Consider the following 21723-nt stretch of genomic DNA (forward strand, 5'->3'; position numbering starts at 1 on the left):
AAATAATAATCATAAAATGGTATAAGTGTAATGAAGAGGTAATTATAATAAAACCAGGAGCACTAATTTAGGTGACATAATTACAGAAGGCCTCTTAAGGAAGTGACATTAAATGAATAAAAATAATCAGGATCGTAAGTAGGAGACCAGAATAGAATTAAACTAGAAATAAATCACAGAGAAGATAGCTGGAAAGTTCCAAAATGCTTAGAGATTACACAGCATGCTTCCAAGTAACAAATGGGGAAAAAGAAACTCGAGAAGTTTCAAAATATTTTGAACTGAATAAAAATGAAAAACACAACTTATCAAAATGTGTGAGATGCAATGAAAGCAGTGTTTAACAGTGGAAATGCGTAGTAGTAAAGGTATTGTATAAGAGTAAAAGAAAAAAGAGGGAAAGATAGCAATTAGAGGAAGGGTGCAATTTCTAGTCCATCCATGGCTCAGGATTCAAGTAATGGAAATACTGCTTCCCAGTGAGGCAAGTGACCGAGTGAATACCCCCAAATCCAATATCAGAATCACAGACACAGAAACACAGGTCAGGAAAGAACCCCTGGGAATCCAGTTGATAATAATACTGGATCTGGTTCACTGCAGAGGAAAAGGACAACCCAGGTAGAAAGAGAGACACTCTGCCAAGAAAATCTGTCACAGAGGAACCCATGGAACAGCAGGTATTCTGAACTTGAGTGATTTAGAAGCAGTGCAGAGTGAGCTGGTGTGTGAGGAGTGCCCTGTGCTTCCTGGCTGGAAAGCCAGGAGCTGATGCTGAATGCTCTTCTGAAGTGACCGTGTGGTGGCTTCCTGCTGTGGAGCAGGGACTGTCCTATCTGTGCCTGCCATGAGATCCAGAGTCCATGTAGAAAGGCACAACTGAGACAGGCACAAAAGGGACTCAGGTCAGGGATAGAGAGCGCTTCTCACTTTCCCTTTGGGTTTGACGACTTGCAAGATTAGCCAAAGAGAACTCAAACTGGATAGGCAGGCAGATCTACTCAGGATCTGATCTTGACAAGAACACACTGGTGGGCCTTGGCAAGCTGGTCCCCTTGATCCAAGAGCAGAGTTCTCAGGAAGCTACCCAAGATCCAGACACTCAGCAGAGACAATAAGGCAAGTGGAACAATTCTCTCTAGAGCAGACACCTCATGACAAAGTTTGAAAGGTTGGCCTAAAAAATGCCAGTTCCTGAACTTCACGTTCATGACTCTGCATCTGCCCCCCTGGGAATACATCTACCTAGTTTGCACAGGCGAAATTCCAATGGTCACTACCTCCCATTCTGTCCTACCTTAACCTGGCAAGAAGCGAACTGAGGGTTACAACAACCAACTTGGGTCCCAGTCCACTCCAGCTGGAACTGAGTGAGCAACTCAAAGAAGATGGGCTTGACAGCCCCTGGCCCTGGCTCTCCCTGAGGAGACACAGTCCAAGAAGAAACAGAGAAAAGGACAACATGGCACAGGCAATGACTATCTGCTCTTGTCAGCAGTTTTGACCCCCTCCATGGGAACAATCCTTTCATTTTTTCATTAAGATTTTTTCTTCTTTTCTCCTTTTACCATCAAGCATGAGTGTGAATGTACGTAGGTGTGTGTGTGTGTGTGTGTGTGTGTTCTATCTGAGCTAACTGACTCATGGACACACACACACACACACACACACACACACATATATATATATACATTTATTTTTCTCTCTTCATTTTTATCATTTTTTTCATTTTTCTTCTTCTTCCACTCCCCCATCCCTTTCTTTCTTCATTCATTTGTTATTTTGCCTTGTGTTTGACTCTAGAGGGTTAGGGTTTTTTTTCTTGTTTTGGTGTAACTTTTAATTTGTTGGTTTTTGTTTCTCTTATTAGTCCTCCTCTCCTCTCTTCCCTCTTCACCAAATTCCCTTGCTCTCTCCCTCCCCCCCTCATTATTTATTCCTTTTATTTTTTATTCCTCTTTCTTTATAGCCATCACTGACTATCTCTTTCCTGCCGGTACCTCGGGTTCACTTGTGAATATTTTTTTTAATTTATTTTTTCAGTTGTACACATACCTTTATTTTATTTATTTATTTTTATGTGGTGCTGAGGATCGAACCCAGGGTCTCGCACATGCTAGGCGAGCACTCTACCACTGAGCCACAACCCCAGCCCCACTTTGTGAATATTTTAAACTTTCTTTTACCTTCTTACCCTATTTCATTTTCTCTCAATGAACTGTAATTTTATATCTTTAATAATAATTTAGGTTAAATAATTCCTGCCTCCATCATTCATGTTATGCTGTGGGGAGAGCATAGTTGACACCTGCTGCATACTTTAATACTGGATCTCATTTACAGCTATTTATTGTTGTTGCTATTGTTAAATGATGACCCCGCCACTCCTTTTTTGTGGTAATTAATGGTGTACGTGCCAATCAAATGCTGTAATTGATCATTACTGTTGTTGCTGTTGCTTATTTCTTATTTTTCTGAGAGGAGCTGGGAAATGACTGGTATACTACAAGTTCAAGGGTAGAGCTTCCACAGTGGGACTACACCCACAACTCAGTAAGGTGACAATACCCCTTTCCCAGGCTAAAAGTTACCCTACTCAAACTTCAACAATATTTTAACACAGAGAAAAAGGAGATTTTAAAAACCCCAAGCCAAAGACTGGACTCCAAGTAGAAATGACTAGAGGGGAACATCAGGTCCCAGTCTTGGGTATCTATACCAACAGCAAAATCAGAGAAAGATTCCAAAAGGATGGCTCAAAAAAAAGCCATAGTGTTATAGCTGCTTTATAAAAATTAATTAATTCAGCAGTTCTGCAATGGCAAACTGAGAGGCATTGGCATCTGAAATTAATACTTGGATTGCACTGAACCTATATGTTGAAGCCAAGAGATACCAACAACTTATTACAAAAGAGACAACTATACACCAATGAACATCCTTATGAAAGAGAAAGTGGATCCATCTCAAGAGCTCCACGAGTCCAAAACTTTGGAAACCATGAAGAAACAATCATGTCTCCCCACAAAAGTTATAATCCCCATAACAATTTTTGAATAGAAACCAGTGAGAAGTCCTGGAAATGGAAGACAATAAATAAAATTTTTAAAAATCACTTGAAAGTATAACCAATAAGCTAGATTGAACTGAAAACAGTCTTCAGGCCTCAAGGACAGGGTATTTGAACTGGAACACTCAACACACACTAAAGAAAAATAAAGATAAGACCATGATCAAAATATACAAGAACTCTGAGACAACATTAAGAGACAAAACTATCCTGATGACTTACTGAGTTATCAGGATAGACAAGGGCATAGAATACAGGCTAATGGCATTAAGAACATTTTAATTAAGATGAGAGCAGAAAAAAATTGAACCTTAGGAATGCAGTGGATGTCCACATACAGAACACATACAGAAGCCCAAATAGGCAAGATCAAAAAATAACCTCTTCAAGACACATCACAATCAAAATGTCTAACAAAGAAAACAAGGACACAGTATTAAAAAAAACTGCATGAGAAAATATCAGATCACTTTTAGAGTAGACCAACAATATTCATTTCAGACTTCTTAACTCAACCTCTAAAAGCCAGGAGAGTTTGGAATGAGGTAATACAAGCTCTGAGAGAAAAAAAAATGCCAGCCAAGGTTGCTATATTCAGCAAGTTTATCATTCTGAATTGAAAGGGAAATTTAAAAATTTCTACAACAAGGATGAAATGAAACAATTTGTGACCACTAAACCAGCACTAAAGAAAATACTTAAGGAAATGCTACAAAAAGAATTTAAAAAGAAGCCTCAGAACTCTCAAATAGATGAAGCTATCTGGAACAATTAAGCAACTGAAAATTAAGGACAAGTTAAAACCATGAAACAAGCCAAAATGACCAGATAATAAACATCTTTCCATAATAACTCTGAATGCAAATGGTCTCTACTTTCCCATTAAGACACTGGTAGAGTGAATTAGCAAACAAGACCCAACAATATGTTGTTTGCAAGAAATTCATCTTATAGGCAAACAAATCCATAGACTGAAGATTGGTTCAATGTACATAACTGAATAAATGTAATTCATCACATAAACAGAATCAAGGACAAAATCACATGAGCATCTCAATAGGTGCAGAAAAAGTCCCTGACAAAATTCAGCACCCATTCAGTTAAAAACAGTTAAGATACTAGAAATAGAAGAAATTCACCTCAACATTTTAAAGGCTATGCATGACAAAGCTAAAGCCAACATCATACTATACAGAAAAAACTGAGAGTATTTCCTCCAAAATCAGGAAACAATGCAAAGACGTCCACTCACACCACTCCTTCTCAATACAGTTCCTGAAACTCTAGCCACAGCAATCAAGCAAGAGAAGAAAATTAAAGGAATATAAAAAAGAGAAGAAAATTAAAGGAATATAAAAAAGAAAATTATATCTCTGCTGATGATATAATTCTAGAGAACCTCAAAACTTCACCATAAGACTTCTAACCCTGATAAACAAATTCAACAAACTAGCAGGTTTCAAGATGAACACACAAAAATCAATAGCTTTCTTATATTCTAACAATGAACCTGAAGAAAACTATTCCATTCACAACTATCTAAAAAAAAAAACACTTGGGAATAAATCTAACCAGAAAGGTGAAAGATTTCTCCAATGAAAATTATAAAACACTGATGAAAGAAATAGAGGAAGACCTTAGAAGATGGAAAGACTGTACAGGTATAATTAATATCATAGGTAGGTAAAATTAATATCTTAAATGGCCATTTTACCAAAAGCCATCCACAGATTCAATGCAGTCCCAATCAAATTTCCAATGGCATTCTTTACAGAACTAGAAAAATGTCTTAAATTTTATATGGAAGAATAAAAGACCCAGAATAGTCAAAGCAATCCAGAGCAGCAAGAGTAATGCTAGAGGCATCACAATAACTGATCTCAAATTAAACTACAGAGCTATATAATGCAAACAGTATATATTGGCATAAAAATAAGTATGAAGACCAATAGAAAAGACTAGAATTCAGAGACAAATCCACATAAATACAGTCATCTAGGGAATGAAGTTGATCAAATTAAGATATGTGCATGTATAAATATATCACACTTAATTCCAATGTTATATATAACTAAATGCACCAGTTAAAAATAAATAACTAGGCTCAGGAAGCTAAGGCAAGAGGATCAGGAGTTCAAAACCAGCCTCAACAACTTAGCAAGGCCCTAAGCAACTCAGTGAGACTCTGTCACTAAATAAAAATACACAAAGGGCTAAGGATGTGGCTCAGTGGTTAAGTGCTCCTGGGTTCAATTCCCTGTACTACTACTACTACTACTAATAATAATAATAATAATAATATTATAATATAATAATAATAATAAATAGAAGGAAGACCAAAAAGATAAAGGAAGGGAATCAGAGAAGGAGAAGAAAAGAAATGAAGCAAACTATGTGATATTTACTTATGAATGTGTCAAAATAAATCCCCACTATTACATATAACTATAATGCACTAATTTAAAAAAATACAGAATGTGAAAAAAGAGAGAAGAAGAGGTGCAATCAATCATCTATGTTTCTCCCTTAGAAAACTAGAAAAGAAAAGCAAATTAAAACCAAAGTAAGCAGAAGAAAGTAATTACAAAAAAATAGAGCAAAATTCAGTCAATGTGAAAATGGTAACTAACTCATCAGAGAAAATCCACAAAACCAAAAGTTGTTTTTTAAGAGTTTTATATAATTAATATCTTATTAGTCAGCCTCTAACTAGGCTAAGAAAAGAAAGAGAGGAAACAAAATACTATTATCAGAAATTAAAGCAGAAACATTGTTATAGATCAGAACCATGAACACTAAAGAAAGAATAAAAGAATATTATGGGCAAATCTATACCCATAAGCTCATAACCCAGGTGTTGGACTCACATCTTGAAAAACACAATCTGCCCACAATCACACAAGAAAAAATAGACAAAGTAGGTCCATGTCAAAATAACTTAACCAATAATTAAGTACCTTCAAAAACAGAAAATACTGAACCCAAGTGGGTTTACCACTATATTCAACCAAATTCTTCAGGAAGAAATTTTACCAATTCTTTTTTTTTCTTTTTTCTTTTTTAGATGTAGATGGACACAACACAATCCCTTTATTTTTATGTGGTGCTGGGGATCGAACCCGGGTCCTGCCTGTGTGAGGCGAGCGCTCTACCGCTAAGCCACAATCCTAGCCCTATACCAATTCTTTACAATCTATTTCAGGAGACAGAAGCAGAGGGAATACTTCCTAACTCATTCTCCTATGAACACATATATAAAGGTCTTCAATAAAACATTAGTAAATCAAACCCAACAATGTATAGAAAGAATTATGCACCACAACCTAATGGAATTTATCCCAGGTATGAAATGTTGGTTATTTAAAAATCAATTGATATAATTCATCACATCAATAGGCTAAAATAAAAAATAACAAATGACCGTATCAAGAGACTCAGAAAAAGGATTTGACAAAATCCATCACTAGAGTATTCATAATTAAAACTCTCAGCAAACTAGGAATAAAAGAGAATTTCCTCAACTTGACAATGAATGTTTATTAAAAAAAAAAACCCTTAGAATTAACATCATTCTTAATGGTGAGAAAGAAACTAGATACATTCCCCTTGAGATCAGGTACAAGGCAAAGATGCCCCTCTCATTACTACTTTTCAGTGTGATCCTGGAAGTCCTAAGCTAATGCAACAAAACCAGAGTTCAAAGCTCCTCTTCAAGTCTGAAAGTCTGGAGTACCTGGCACTTGATGGGTGGTGGGGTTGCTCCCTTGCTGTTATCGTTGCTGCATTTGTTATGAGAATAACTGAACATATGGAAAGCTAGATGTTTGTTATTTTTTTAAACAATTTTTAGAGTTTCAGAAGAAGTTCCTATCATTTTCCTGTGACCCCTACACTGTCTCTGCAGCCAACCGCAGCATCCTCAAATCTCACACTTATTATAAGGGTTTATGTCTCAGTCACAGTCACATGTAACAGAGTTCTGCAAAGTCCATCTGAGAAACCTGCTGGAATGCATTCCTGCTAGGATTTCAGTGAATCCCTGCTCCCAAATACCCAAAACAATAGATTGATTTTAATAAGAGAGACCACCAGTGTTATCCTTCCAAAGCAGTGGTTCTCAAAGTGTGGTCCTCCACCAGCCACATCAGCATCTCCTGAGAACTTGTTAGAAGTGCAAGTTCTTGGGCCCCAGTCCAGACCACTGAGTTAGAAATTCTGGAGATGGGCCCAGTACTCTGTCAACACAAGCCCTCCAGGGGATTCTGATGCCTATTCCCACTGGAGAATCAATGATCAAGAGGAATCACAAGTCATATACTGCAATCATTTGGTTCTCTGTGGGTAAAGTTTACAGTATTTTAAATGATTAAAACATGATTTAAAGGCTAGTGGCATTCTCTAAAATATTTTTACTTTGGGCTGAGGTGGTGGCTCAGTGGTAGAGAGCTTGCCTAACATGTGTGAGGGACTGGGTTCGATTCTCAGCATCACACATAAATAATTAAGAAATAAAGATCCATTGACAGGTAAAAAATATTTTTAAAAAGATTGCCTTTAAAAATAAATAATAATAAAAGCCAATATTTTCCTGCGTGAGCAAAAAGTACAGAAGAAATATCAAGAGGTGTCATGACACATACCCTAATCAGGTACATGGGAGGCAGGTATGGCTTACCTGACAGATGCCACTGATACACATATCCAGGGAGTCAGCATTGCAACGAGTTCCATCCAGTACTTTGGGTGCCAGCTCCACTACCAGGTTCTGTCCCCATGCATGACACTTGAGTGCACATGGCGCAGCAGGATCATTATATCGTGGAAGCCATTCATAATAACGCCCCTGATACTGGACATCATTGTAGGCTGAGCACTGTTGGGCTCTAAAGTCTTCTGCATCTGGGGGACAGTCCTGGATGCAGAGAAAAAGGAACATCACCCTCTGACACATCAACCAGGGACAGGGGCCAGCAGAGGGCTGAGCAAGGCCACCAGAATTTCATAAGACCAGACTCCACTTGCATCTTTACTTGGAAATAACACCTCATTCTTTCATTATTTCCTCCTTTTTAAAAATTAGAAACTGAATCTATAGCTATGAAATTCCACTTGGGATCTTGCAATAATAATCCATACAGGATTAATTAATCCATCATCTCATTCATTCTGATGACTTTTCCACTCGGGTATTTTTGTTTATCAGATAATTAAACTTTACCATTTTAGGTATCAAATCTTGCCCTCATTTAACAATCTTAGATACAAATTTCCAAGTGCAATATATGGCCTCCTTCTTTTTTGAAACAAGGGAAACTAAAGGCCCTTGATATTTCTAGGTGATTCTAGGTCTTCAGAGAAACACAATTATTATTCATGCTTTCTGGAGTCATTTCAATGGGAAGGGTTATTTGCTCCTAATTTAATCCCAAACTACAGGGCTTTGTGAAACTTGTTATCTTTGTTGTTGTTTAATTCATGTGCCTTTTCTCCCCTGCCATGCCCCCCACCCTTTGCTCTTCACTGATACCAAACACTTGCTTCCACTGGCTGTAGGCTGGGCAGCAGATAATGTCGCTTGTTCAAATTCTGTCTAAAATGAAAACAAGTAAATTGTAGCAAACACTCTAAAGGCACTTTCATAATGATAGTTTATAAAAAGCACTTGGACAAGTATTGATGATTCTGGGGTCTTTTTACTAAATTACTAACTCTTTCCTCTAGGCATTTCCAGAATAAAGTGCTGGATGATAAAAGCGTTGACTTTCCTCATTGAATTTTGGTACACCAAAATTCCTAATTAAAGAAAACAGATACAGAAAAAGGCAATATATTATTTGATCTTTTAATATTAAAATAATTAGTATTCTTTGTAAACATTTGGGGAAATAGTTCCAATTAAAAATAAGTAACTTATATGTGTATTAAGAATTGTAATGCCAAAAAAAGAGTACATGTATAATGGCATAATTTGGCGTAAACATACTTTATATACAGAGTTATGAAAAATTGTGCTGTGTATGGGTAGTAATGAGTGTAATGTATTCCACTATTGTCATATATTTAAAAAAATAAATTAAAAAAATAAGTAACAAAGATTCCTGTATCTAAATCTTTATACAAATTTTGGTTATCTCCCGAGGACTAGTTTCTAAGTCAAAGAGTATGCTAGTTTTGTGGACTATTCAAACTACTGCCAAATTGTCCTCTATAAAGGTATTATTGCCAGGTTATATAAGTTCCTTTTTCTCGATACTTCTTCCAAGTTTGTACGTTAATAATTTTTTTAATATTCTTCTAATCAAAAGTGTAAAACAGAATTTCATTGCTTTCTTCTATATTTTCTTTTTATTATTTAGGTTTAATGTCTTCATGTATGTTTGCTTTTTGTACCAAACCTTCAAAAATTTCCTATTTTATATCCTTGATTCATTTATCTACTGGAAAGTATGTTGTTTATTATTTTAGCAGATAAAACTATTAACTTCATAGTGAGGTTATCAAGTTTTGTCATTTGTGCTAGAAATATTTTTTCCCATTTAATTTTGCTTTTGGTACTTAGTTTATTCTGATGAATGGTATGAGTCAGAAATCTAGCTCTATTTTTTTTTCTCACTAATAGATACTAATAAACTTTCAGCCAGGATTTTAAATCATACTTTCTCTCCTTTCTACTACTTGACCTTTGTGATTCACCATGTATATGCTTTCAGATTTTGTATTATTAACTGCCTTGAATCTTGTTTGGAGAGTGAGTAGGGAATACACAAAAAACAACTGACAAACTATCTCCTGGAATTAGTTGTGCTGTTTTGCTGAGAACCCCTCCAAAATACCATTTTGTATCCACATTTTTGTCGTCTTAGGCAGATTAAATTCTGAACTCAGGTCACATCTATGGAAGCAAGTCAAACTGAAGAACACTGGAACCAGATGACTTTTTTCTCTTGAAATGAGGACTTTATCCTCCATCTGGCCATAGACAAGATCAATGATAAAATGACATCACCTCCTTTTCCTCTAGCCACAGCCAGTTTTTTCTGTATCTGATTCTTTGAAACCAAAGAAACATGTGTAAGAGAGCAGCAGGGTGCAGGCAACTCCCCTGCACGTGGCCTCTGACTGACGTTGCCAGCACTCTCCAGACACGAATGTGCTGGCTGCCTCGCTCTGGCCTTCGTTAACTCCATAACACAATGAAGTTTCAAAAAATTAATGAAAGTTAGTTAACAGAAGACAGCTTAGAATGGCAGCTAAGCTTAGTCCCTGCCCAAACTGTAGCCAGGTGTGTGTCCTCCCTGGCCATAGCTGACCACCCGGGAGCAAGTATCTGGCCCATGCCAGGTTAATTTTTCCCCATTTGGAATTGCAACCAAAAGAGCCAGAGCTGAGAAGTCACATGAGTCCAGGCTGGGCTGGCCATTTCTTTTATGAAATGAATATTGAAGCAAACCAAGGTAGTTCCCACAGCAGAGAAGAATGAATTAGATAAGGAAGAAGATGATAAACCATGCATTTCAATAAAAGGGGCAAGTAACCTATGTTCCTTTCTGATTTTTGGCTCCAGGTCTTCAAGGCCTACTTATGCTTAAATTCCATTCTGTAACCACAAATCCATTCAATGAATCCCATTTTTCTAGAGCTCATTTTAGTAGGCTTCTCTGTTCCTTGTGTCAGAGTGGGGTAGGTAGGTAGATAGAGCAAGAGGATGGGAGAGGGAGAATAGGGCTCACTTCTTCTTTAGTTATGAAAGATCACTTTACCTCAGGAGATGTAAAAACCTCCTTCACCACAAGATACTACCTTCTAAAATTAAAGAAATTGGGTGTGACCACACTAAGGGATTTTCTAACTTTGGAGCATATGCAAATCACTGTCACTGTCATTTTGGTAACTCTAGGCTCACTGTAATATAATTTATAATGCAGTTTTGACACCCCCTCCAAAGCCCCATAGATCCCACTTAGGTACTGATATGAATTTTTCCAACATGGTGAAATGAGCTCAGGTGCACTAAGCCATGGTGGGAAACCACAGTAACCATCCCAAACATAATACATGAGAAAGGAAGCTTCCAAGACCAAATGTAAAAACCTGCCATGTGGAAACCCCCAGGCTGTGTCCTCTCTTAGAACAGCCAGCTCCATGGTCTCTGGGCCTTACTTCCACTTCACTAAGTAGAATTTTAATGCTTATTCTGTGTCACCGGATGAAATCTTTCTTTTGAGAAGATAAGAACTGAGGAGACTATTGCCTTGTAACATTAGAAAATGATGATTGCTGGTGAAGACAGGTTTAAATCTAGATAATGCTTCCTAGTCTGCCAGAGGTTATTAGGGGTGTTCTTTTTTCTCCACACCATTTAAGCTAGGCAGGTCCGGACTATTTGATAAATGGAGGAAATCATGACCTACAAAGTGTTTAGCCCCTAGCAAAAAAAATACAACGGGATATGGCAGAGTTAATAATTTGATATTCAAATCAGCAAGCACTCTATTATATGATATGGCTTTTGATTAAAGGCAGGAGCCATTACATTAAATACTTACATTAAATGCTTGCATTTACATCATCAGCACTTAAGCCCACCTAGTGCAGCTCAGTTGGGCCAGGCCCCAGCTCAAGACAATCTAGGGGCTCTTGTGTTTTACATGGAGACTCAAATGCCCAACATTCTTCTCCTTTCCTTTCCCTGAGAAGTATTTCTTAATCAGAGTTAAGTTCAAGGCAGCACTTATTTATTAAATATACTTTATGAGCTTCCCCCTAGATCATATGCTATAGGGAACAGGATATAGTCCAACTTTCGCATTCCATGAGCTTGTTCTCTGATCACATCTACATGCATGAAACACATGGAAACGGTGTGCAATTACTGGCATTTGTAGATTTGCAGTAGGAATGAAATAAAGTAAATAAAATTGTTATCCAAGAGTTAAATTATAAAATGAATTAAGAGTTGATAAGGAAAGAACAGACCTGAGATCAGCAAGACCTGACTCTAATCTGATAGACAGAATTGGTACATCTAAAAAAGAATTGTGTCTCAGAGGGAGTAGCCAGTCTGGGAAACACAGAAAAGGAAGAGGAGGCTCAGAGAAGGAAGAGGAAGAAGAAAAGGGGGGAAAGGAAGGGAGGCCGAGGGGTGGAGGAAGGAAGAATGAAAAGAAGAAAGAAGCTGATGACCATTAGCACCCATTCACAGACCACCCTGAAAACAGGGGTCTCCTTACCCTCTTACAACTACAGGAATGTGGACAACTTAAAGAGAGAAGCCAAGGCAGGAAGATTACCTAATAAATTGGGTATTTTTATGCAAGAGAGACAGACCATTACCTAAGAAACTATTTATATAATGGGAATGTATTAAGCTATAATTTGGACATTGGTTAATGTTTCATCCAGTTAACTAGTGAGTAGGGATCAAAGAAAAATAAAGTTTTTGTTGTAAGCAAATTTTAAAAGTTAAATTTTGTGATATTTTTGTATAACAAACGACAAAAATTTCTAATATAAAAACAAACTACCAAGTGGTCACCATAAGCTAGAGTTGGTAACGAAGACATTGTGGTAAAGTGAAGTCTGAGATGAGATTTACTGGATGGTGAGTTGTAAATAGGCCAAGATATAGGAAACAATATGAGCAAAAGAGAACTAGGAGGAATAAATTTAGTATCCACTAGCAACAGTGCACAGTCTTGTCCAGCAAGGGTGGCAATTGTGAGATGCATAAGAGATACACCTAGTCAACTTCTGAACGCCCCTGTATGCAAGGGAGGGGATCAGAGAACACCAAGATGCAGGCAGGGGACTGACACAGAATAGGTGCCATTTGAGGAGACCAGTGTAATTGCAGGATGGCCTGGAAGGCTGGAGACAGGAGAAGTGGCTCTCTCCTAGAGCAGGAGCAACCAACAGCAATGGAAAGACAAGAACATCTCAAGGAAAAACACAGAATCAAAAGGTATTGGAAACCATGCATAGGATCCATGGTATGAAGGACCTTTAAGGGCCACATCAAATGCTGCCTGTTTTGGGAAGTCATCAGGGATCCTAGAGAACCCACTGCACGGAGCTAACTACACTCATAAAAAATCATGTTCATGGCTGGGCACAGTGGTGGACTGAAATCCCAGAAACTCAGGAAGCAGAAGGATCACAAGTTCAAAGCTAGCCTCAGAAACTTAGCAAGGCCCTAAGCAACTTAGCAAAACCCTGTATCAAGAATTTTTTTTTTTGGTAGGGGGTGGTGTTGGGGATTGAACCCAGGGCCTGCACATGCAGAGCAAACACTCTACCAACTAAGCTATATCCCTAGCCCCAAGAAAAATTTTTAAAGTTAAAACATTAAAAGGGGCTGGGGATAGAGCTCAGTGGTAAAGTGCCCCTGGGTTCAATCCGCAGCACCTCCCCCCAAAATACACACACACACTCACACACACAAACACACACACACGCACACATACATATGTTCATGTTACAAATATTCTTGTCAAATTGTGATATATGCTGTATAATTTAACAAATATTTTCCCCTGGCCTCTTCCAGTCTTGCCGTTAATCCTATAAACACAGCATTAAAAAAGAAAAAAAAACCATGAGTAGTTACTGAATTCACTACTGACTGACATGCATGACTTCGCTGGGAAATTTTCCATTTGCTCTGATATACCTGTGATAAGGATAATTCTTTACCCGGGACTTGGTTGTAAGGATATATGCTGAGGTTTATGTCTGAAGATGGCAGTCATCTGGGAGCCAGAGTCCTGCACACAGGCATGTTCTGTTCCTTAATCTTTCAGCCTGAGTCCAAAGCCCCATCTCTCCTGATAGAATGAACCTGGGAGAGCCACTGAACCGTAGCCTGCTGGGGAGGGCAGTGTGGTCCCAGAGCCCTGGTGGAGGCTCCTACTCCTGCTGTTTGAGGCATGGTCTCCTGCAGGTTGGGGATGGAATTTCCTTGTGCTCTCTGAATGCATGTCCCTATGGCATCCAGACTTCAAAACAAACCAAAAGAACATCTGATTTTTCCTTGAGTGCCTGGAACCTATTGTTTTTAGTGTATTCTGCTGCAGTGGGCAGAATTCTGAAATACAGCAGCCAGAGTCTGTGCTCCTTAAACAGGATCTTCCCTGGGCTAAGATCCACCCAGAGATGTGGGAGTAGGAGACCAACTGGTATGGAGGGAGGCCTTCATTTCTCCGACTTCTCTTCAGTTGCCTCTCAGAGTTTGTTCCCTATTCTTTCCTGACCCTTGTCCCTTGATAACTGAATATGCAGAAGGTCTGTGCTACTGTTCCAGATGTTGGAGTTTCTACAATAGTATCTTAAAATATTCTTCCTTCCTTTACCTCAGCAACTCCAAGGTTTATCTCTTAAAAACTACCAGGCACTGAATGTGATTGTAGACACCTGTAATCCCAGTGACTTAGGAGGGTAAGGCAGAAGAATCACAAGTTGGAGGCCAGCCTCAGCAATTTAGCAAGATCCTAAGCAACTCAGTGAGACCCTGTCTCAAAATAAAAAGCAAAAAGGGAGATGTGGCTCAGTGGTAAATGTCCCTGGGTTCAATGCCTAGTACAAAAAAACAACAACAACAAAAAAAAAAAAAAAAAAAAAAAGNCCTAGTACAAAAAAACAACAACAACCAAAAAAAAAAAAAAAAAAACAAGCTACCATACTTTAGTTACTATTGTCTAGAATATTACTTCATCATCTAACAAAGCTTAAGAAAAACCTAAATCTCATTCAGATGATCTCTCCAGATTCTCATAACTCCCTTTAAATTCCTGTTATTTTGATTTAGGTATGTGTCACCAAAAGGAAACACTCTGAGTGGAAAACAAGATCTGTTCCTTCTGATGTTTACTTTGCATTTTTATATTTGTAAAGAAAAATATTCTAATTTCTTTTAATGTTGACTGATGTAAAATGAAAGTATGATTATCTAAACTTGTGTGTGGTTTTCTGATGAGTCACCTGAACATATCTTGCAGTGGACACAACAGGTGGTTTGCAATGGCAAAAACAACACTAGACCAATTCAGGTCTGTAGCCTTCCTGTGTGATCTTCAGAAAATAATTTACCCAACTCAGCCTCAGTCCCCTCATTCACATATTTCACTTTCCTATAATGCAGAGACCTTGTGAAGCACTTTGAATTTGAAGGAGTCTAAAGTATTGTGTACTGGTTTCTATAAATTCAGAAATTATTAAATACTGACCAAATTAGATCATGACCTTGAAATGACATAAAAGGGCATATAAGTGGAAAAGATGCTGGATATACAAAAGTTGTTGCCAACTAAAGAAATATTCAAATTTTCTACAAAGGTTATTGAGAGACCATTAGTTTTTAACAACACATATTATAATATTATAACTTAAGAGTTATAATATTTTTGGGATTATATGTTCTGATTATAGGACTTACATGATTGCTACATGTCTTGTAACGAATGTTCTGTCCTTCACAATTCCTAAAGGAAAAAAGAAAAAAAAAACAAGAGAAAATAATGACTTTGTCACATAATGGCATTTTTTGTCAGCAACAGACTATATAAATGAAGGTGGTCCCCCAAAATAATAATGTATAGTGACTTCGTACCCATGTTTGCTTGTGTAAATGCATTCTATGCTGTTTACACAATGACAAAATTGCCTAACACTGCAGCTTTTTAAAAATATTTAGTCCTGTGAGAACAGAAATATTTAAAAAGTGAATCTTGAATCTACATGAAGTGATTGATAGAGTCAGCAATATACTCTCTACGTGTACTTTCTGATGATTATATTTTTACTGATCATAAACGGAACAGGTAAAAAGTAATGTACCTATTATGGTTTGGGTATGAGGTGTCTCCAAAAAAGTACTGTATTGATATAGGAATATTCAAGGTGAAATGATTGGATTATGAGAATTGTAACCTTATCTATCCATCCTACTTGGAATGGACTGACTGGGTGGTAACTGTGGGCAGGTGGGCTACGGCTGGAGAAGTCCTAGATGGGTTCATCTTCCCTGAAGCACCTGTAGCTTCCCTGTGGCTATGACCTAAGTAGCTTTTTTCTGCTATACACTTACACCATGATGCTCCTCCTTACCTTGGGTCCAGAGCAACAGTCAGCCAATCATGGACTAAACCTCTGAAACCATGAGCTAAAATAAACTTTCCTTCCACTAAGATGTTTTTGTCAGGTATTTTGGTCACAGTGATGCAAAACTGACCAACACAGTACCAAGTAGTCTCAAGATAGCCAGGCGCAGTGGCACACACCTATAATCCTATCGGCTCAAGTTCAAAGCCAGTCTCAACAAAAGCAAGGCATTAAGCAACTCAGTGAGACCCTGTCTCTAAATAAAATACAAATTAGGGCTGGGGATGTGGCTCAGTGGTCAAGTATCCCCGATTTCAATCACTGGTACCAAAAAGAAAAAGAAAAGGTCTCAAGGTGGAAGATCATTCATCCCAAATCACTCCAGCAATTCCAATATTTTTGGAATTTAATCTTCTAGCATTTCCGTCATGATTTATTTGCAGAGTTGAAAATCATACTGTGAATTCAGCTTTGGATTGGTTTTAATCTAATATTATAAATACTGATAATGCTTAGGGAAAATTCCTTTAATGATTACATAACCATCCATTATACAGACTTCATTTTGTTAGTTTTGAATTAAAATTTCTGAATTCTGGTAAAACACAAATAACATAAAATTCATCATCTTAAGTGTATAGTTCAGTACGTGTTAAGAATATTCACATTGAACAGATACTACCTCTTATAATGGTATTACTTCTTTGTTTCCTTCTTTTACAATTTACACACAGTAAAACTCACTTTGGGGAGTTATATAGTTTTATGAGATTTGACAAACCCATGCTGTATAGGAACCACTACCACGATCAATATTTGGAACAGTGCTGTCATTTTTAAAGATGCCTCGTGTCACCCCTTCGTGGTCCATCTCTCCCCACTCAGTTCCTGGCAATCACTGATTTGTTTTCTGACCCCAACATCAAGACTCTTGCAGGATGTGATATCAATTGAATCAATAGGAAGCTACAGTGAGTAGCTTTTCAAGAAGGATTCTTTTTTAGCACAATACATTTAAAATTTATTCTTGTTGTGTATATCAGTAGTTTGCAACTTTTTAAATGCTAAGTATTATTCTGTTGAATGCATGCCCAAGTTTTTATTCCGTATCTGCATATTTGAGTTGTTTCCAGTTTGAGGCAATTATGAAAAAAACTGCTAAAAACATTCACATACAGGTTTTGTGTGAACATAAGCTTTCATTTCTCTTGGGTAAATACCTAGAAGTGAGATTACTGAGTCTGCTCTTGTTTATGTAATATAAAGATGCTTTGCTAAACATCTTTATGTTCCTGTTTTTGTTCATACTTAGAATATATACCTAGAAATGGATGACAAATTTTAGTCCCTTTGAAATTTTTCTAATATCTGAGCTTTAAACTATTGGTTGGCTGAGTATTATTTAATTGGTTGCTTTCTCGAGAAGTATATGTGACTGGTATATTAATGAACCTTTCATTTCACATAGAAAAAAAAAATTCAGCAAGATGTGATATTCTATTTATATGATTCTTTCCCTCGACACTGTAGGCATGCTGCACTGACCACTGACACTGTGGCTTCCAAAGAAGTCTGATTTTTATTCTTTTGCACATGTGCTTTATTTTTCTGCCTGGAAGCTTATAGTTTCCTTTTGTTTTGTTTTGTTAGCATTTAAAGTAAAAGTTATATTCAGGATATATCTAATTATGATTCTTTCCATCCATTTTGACTGAAAGTAGTGAGCCCTTTTGAATGAAATACTTCATTACCAAAAATGTATGTGTTTTAAAATAAATGGGAATTTCTCAATGCATATTCATAAAGCTATTTCTTCACTACAGTTTAATAAAAATGTACTTTTGTTCCCAGGCTCTGATTTTCAATGATTGCTCTTTTTTCCAGAATTGTCTGTAATTCTGAGGTGAGCTCCCTCTGGACGTTTGTTTTCTTTATCATCTTTGCATGATTTTCTCTTACTTATGTTTAATTCCTTGTGCCTTTTCTTGTGTTTCCAAGAAATATATAGATACATTTCCTCATGCCTGATTTTATTTCTCTGTAGTGATTATTTTGTAATTCATGGTGTTCGATACTTTTTGGTTCTGATTTTCACTTTTCTGTCTTTGCAGCCCTTCTCACACTTGCCCTGTCCATTGACAATTCATATCTCCTCACTTTACATTTTGTCCCACTTGAAACATGTACCCCTTAGTGTCCTCATGGCTTGTGTTTTGGGGAGATGCAATCCTAATTGGTTTGGGAGAGAGGTTTGGGAGTGAATTAAACAGCAACATGGCTGACTCCAAAAGCATTGCCCTAGCAGTAGTTAAATGTCTCAGTCTGAAGACAGTCAGGTCCAATTAGCTGCTCCTTCTCAAATTCCCACCTTCTCAGATTATGACAAGTGGGTTGACAAAGTCTTCATATTTTATAACTGTACACTTCCATGTTTTGGCCTGTCCTAGGTATACTTTTCTGAGATTTATTAAAATCTTAATGAGACTACATCAAATTTTAAACACTCAAGGTGCACCAAAGTGGGAGGCTGGCAGGAAAACCGGCGAAGAAGTCTCTCTCCTTGTCAAAGGGAAATGACTCCATTCTGCTGGGAACAGCAGCTGTGCCTGTGGACAAGCTCATGCACTCAGGAGATGTATTTCATTCTACTGTTCATGTGCGGAGAAAAGAAGAAAATAAATAACATGAAAAGTGAAAGGGTAATCTAAGTTACTTGACTTATTTTGGAAACACCCCAATTGAGGAAAACTGCTAATAGATCCTATTACTTCCTGTAATAACTGAAAGCGTTTTGTACCACATTGATTACAGTCCTAAAACATTTGTAATTCCAATTTAAAGGGAAGAGCCAAATTAGACACAGTTAAAGATAGTATTTGAATTGATTAATAATACTGGGATACAAAACTTGTGGAAACATACAAAGAATGGCATTTTCTTTAAAAGTGTTTCAGAACTTTGGGAATAATTTTTGAGATGCATTTGCTTAATTTTAGTTATTTAATTTTTTAAAAAAAACTATATTTTAAAGAAAGAAACTGAAAATGAAGGGAAAAACATATCCATCAAAGGTATCTAATGGCTATGCCTCAGGATGGCTATGTAGACCACACACCCATGCATGGTCTATATACCCCACAGATACCTGCTGTGTCTTGATTTTAAGCTACTATCCTAGAGTCACTAGCTTGCATCTTGATTTTTGAGCCTGAAAATCTAAACCAAAATGATAAGTACATCCTCACTCCAAATCCCAGTACAATTGCATCAAAGTGACATGGGAAAGAAAGTATTTTATATCATGAAATCTCAAAATGCAAAGCACCATTTTGGATGCCTTCCTTCTTTAACACCTTATAGTGAATCTACTAGGTACTAGGAGGCAGATAGGAAGATGCAATGATTATCTCCCAGCTCCCTTTACAAGTCAATAGTAAGGTGTTTTTTTGTTTTTTGTTTTTTGTTTTTTTTTTAAAAAAACCCAACCACAGGGCCACCATTCTTAATATTATATTTCCCTTTGTCCAACCTAACACACTAAACCCACTGACTGGCCTTTACTGACAGGGCACAGTTTGCTTACAATTCAGTAAGAAAATGAATGACTATTTTATGAAACAGGCATAAAATGAAATGCAAGTTATTTTAAAGTTAAGGACATTGGAGTCCTAATTCCCCAAGCAGGAACCTGCCAGCTTATTCTGGAAATAATTCCTTTGGCCCAAATCAACTAAGCTACAGAAATATTACTTGCAAGTTTTTAATATCATTCTAATTACTATATGCAAGAGCTAATGGTTATCAGGAGTATATGAAAATTCAAGAACATCATTTTAAAATTATGTATTTTTTATCCATTACAACATTCATAGCACCCTGAAACTGAAGACTTTTGAAGTCATAAATTTATGAATATATAAAAAACATATGTTGATTCCGTGAGGATACATTAAAAACATTAATAAAATTTCCCTAGAGTTCATAGCACTATAATTTATTATATTCACTTGGTGATATATTGACTTAAATACTAGTGTCATAAAGACTGAGAAGCATGTGTTTTGAAGAATAAAAATATATTAATTTTTTTAAAATAGTAGTTAAGTTAAACCTGTGTTTCCCATGGTTGGCACTTGACGAGAATATCAAGTTACACATTTCTGCAAGCGAAAGAGACATTCTGGCTGGTGTATGGTTTGCGGCATAATAGAACCAACTTGAGCATTTAAATGTAATAAAATTCTGAAATGACTTTATCCACAAAGAAATAAATGAGCAAAATAGCTACATTCATCCCTGTCCCTAAGTCATGAATTTAAAGGAGCACACTGATAAGAGAGAAGGCACCAGAATGCTTTCTAAAGCCTGGGATGACTTTTTGTTTGGCTTTGTATGCAATCACCTCCATATTCCACTTCCAAGAAAAACTGACCACAAGTGCTCAATATTTATGAAGATTTAATGGGTCTCTATGGCTGCTCAAGGATAAAGAGGCCCAATAAGCCTTCCAAAGGAAGTAGGTTTCCTTCTAGAAAATCTGAGTACTTCCAAAATCACGGTGAACATGTCTAACATGGGGGTGGGTTAGGGACGATGAAGCTCTAGAACACTTCTACCCTCCTGTTCAATAAAGCTAATTTTGTTTTTATGCAGGAAAATGAAGTTACCCTCCCTATTTCTGAAACATTGTACAAGTGGATATGCTCCAGGTCTGGCCCCAAGCCAGGAACCAAGTTGGAAAAAAGACTTAAACTGCCATCCACTTATCTCACTGTAAATACCACAGAACATAGTATTCTCTCACTTAGTTTTATATAAAGTTATATATCTAGTTCTGCATGTTTTTCTTTTCTGGGGTGGGGACATTTAATATGTTTTCCAGCTTCATATATTTGTTTAAATTAGATGAGCTCAGATAGAAGGCAAATGTGGAGTTCCTCAAGCCTAAAAGCAAACTTCAGAATACAGGTTAAGATTAGAACATGACATAAGTCCTAAAAAATGAAAAATGTAGGCAAGCAGTACTCCAGAAATAAAAGAGGCAACTGAGGAAATGGCATCCATATCATCTATAATTTCACAGATTTGATTTTTCAGCTCAACTTTATATGTGACTTTGTGTTCATGGCCTTCTGCAGCCTGATTTTTATTTTTTAATTTTTTTTTTGCTTATCTGAACTCTATTTTTAAGAACCTCCATGTTGACATGTGTAACTTTTAATTTATTTTTATGACTGTATAGAAATCCAATTTATAAAAGTACTACAATTTAGTATCAATTATTTTTATTTATCAATGGATTTTCCTCAATGTCGAAAATTTAAGTTGGTTCCAAATTTTAAAATACAATGAGTGAGCATCATCATCTTAGCCAATTTGCACAAGTTTCTCTGGGACCTACGTTGTGAGCATTATATCTTTGCTATTGAGGATACTCTCAAATTGCCCTCTAATATGGACAAACCACTTTCTGATAACTAGTGCAGAAAGGTTTTCATTTTTAGAAACTAGGCAATATTTAGCTTCTCAAATTTTTAATGTCTTTCCAAGCCTGAAAA

General features: G+C 36.8%; 1 protein-coding gene across 2 annotated transcripts in view; it reads right to left on the reverse strand.

Moving 5' to 3' along the window:
- Adamtsl3 (ADAMTS like 3) overlaps nt 1-21723 on the reverse strand; it is a 321149-nt gene that overhangs the window by 185534 nt on the left and 113892 nt on the right. For both annotated transcript variants that reach the window (XM_048790168.1, XM_048790167.1), the window contains exons 5-6: nt 15501-15546; nt 7746-7982 (exon numbers count right to left, since the gene is read on the reverse strand). In XM_048790168.1, the coding sequence (XP_048646125.1) occupies nt 7746-7982; nt 15501-15546 (283 nt within the window). The remainder of the gene's footprint in view (nt 1-7745; nt 7983-15500; nt 15547-21723) is intronic.

The sequence above is a fragment of the Marmota marmota genome, unplaced genomic scaffold (genome assembly GCF_001458135.2).
Source record: "Marmota marmota marmota unplaced genomic scaffold, marMar, whole genome shotgun sequence".
Lineage (NCBI taxonomy): Eukaryota > Metazoa > Chordata > Mammalia > Rodentia > Sciuridae > Marmota > Marmota marmota.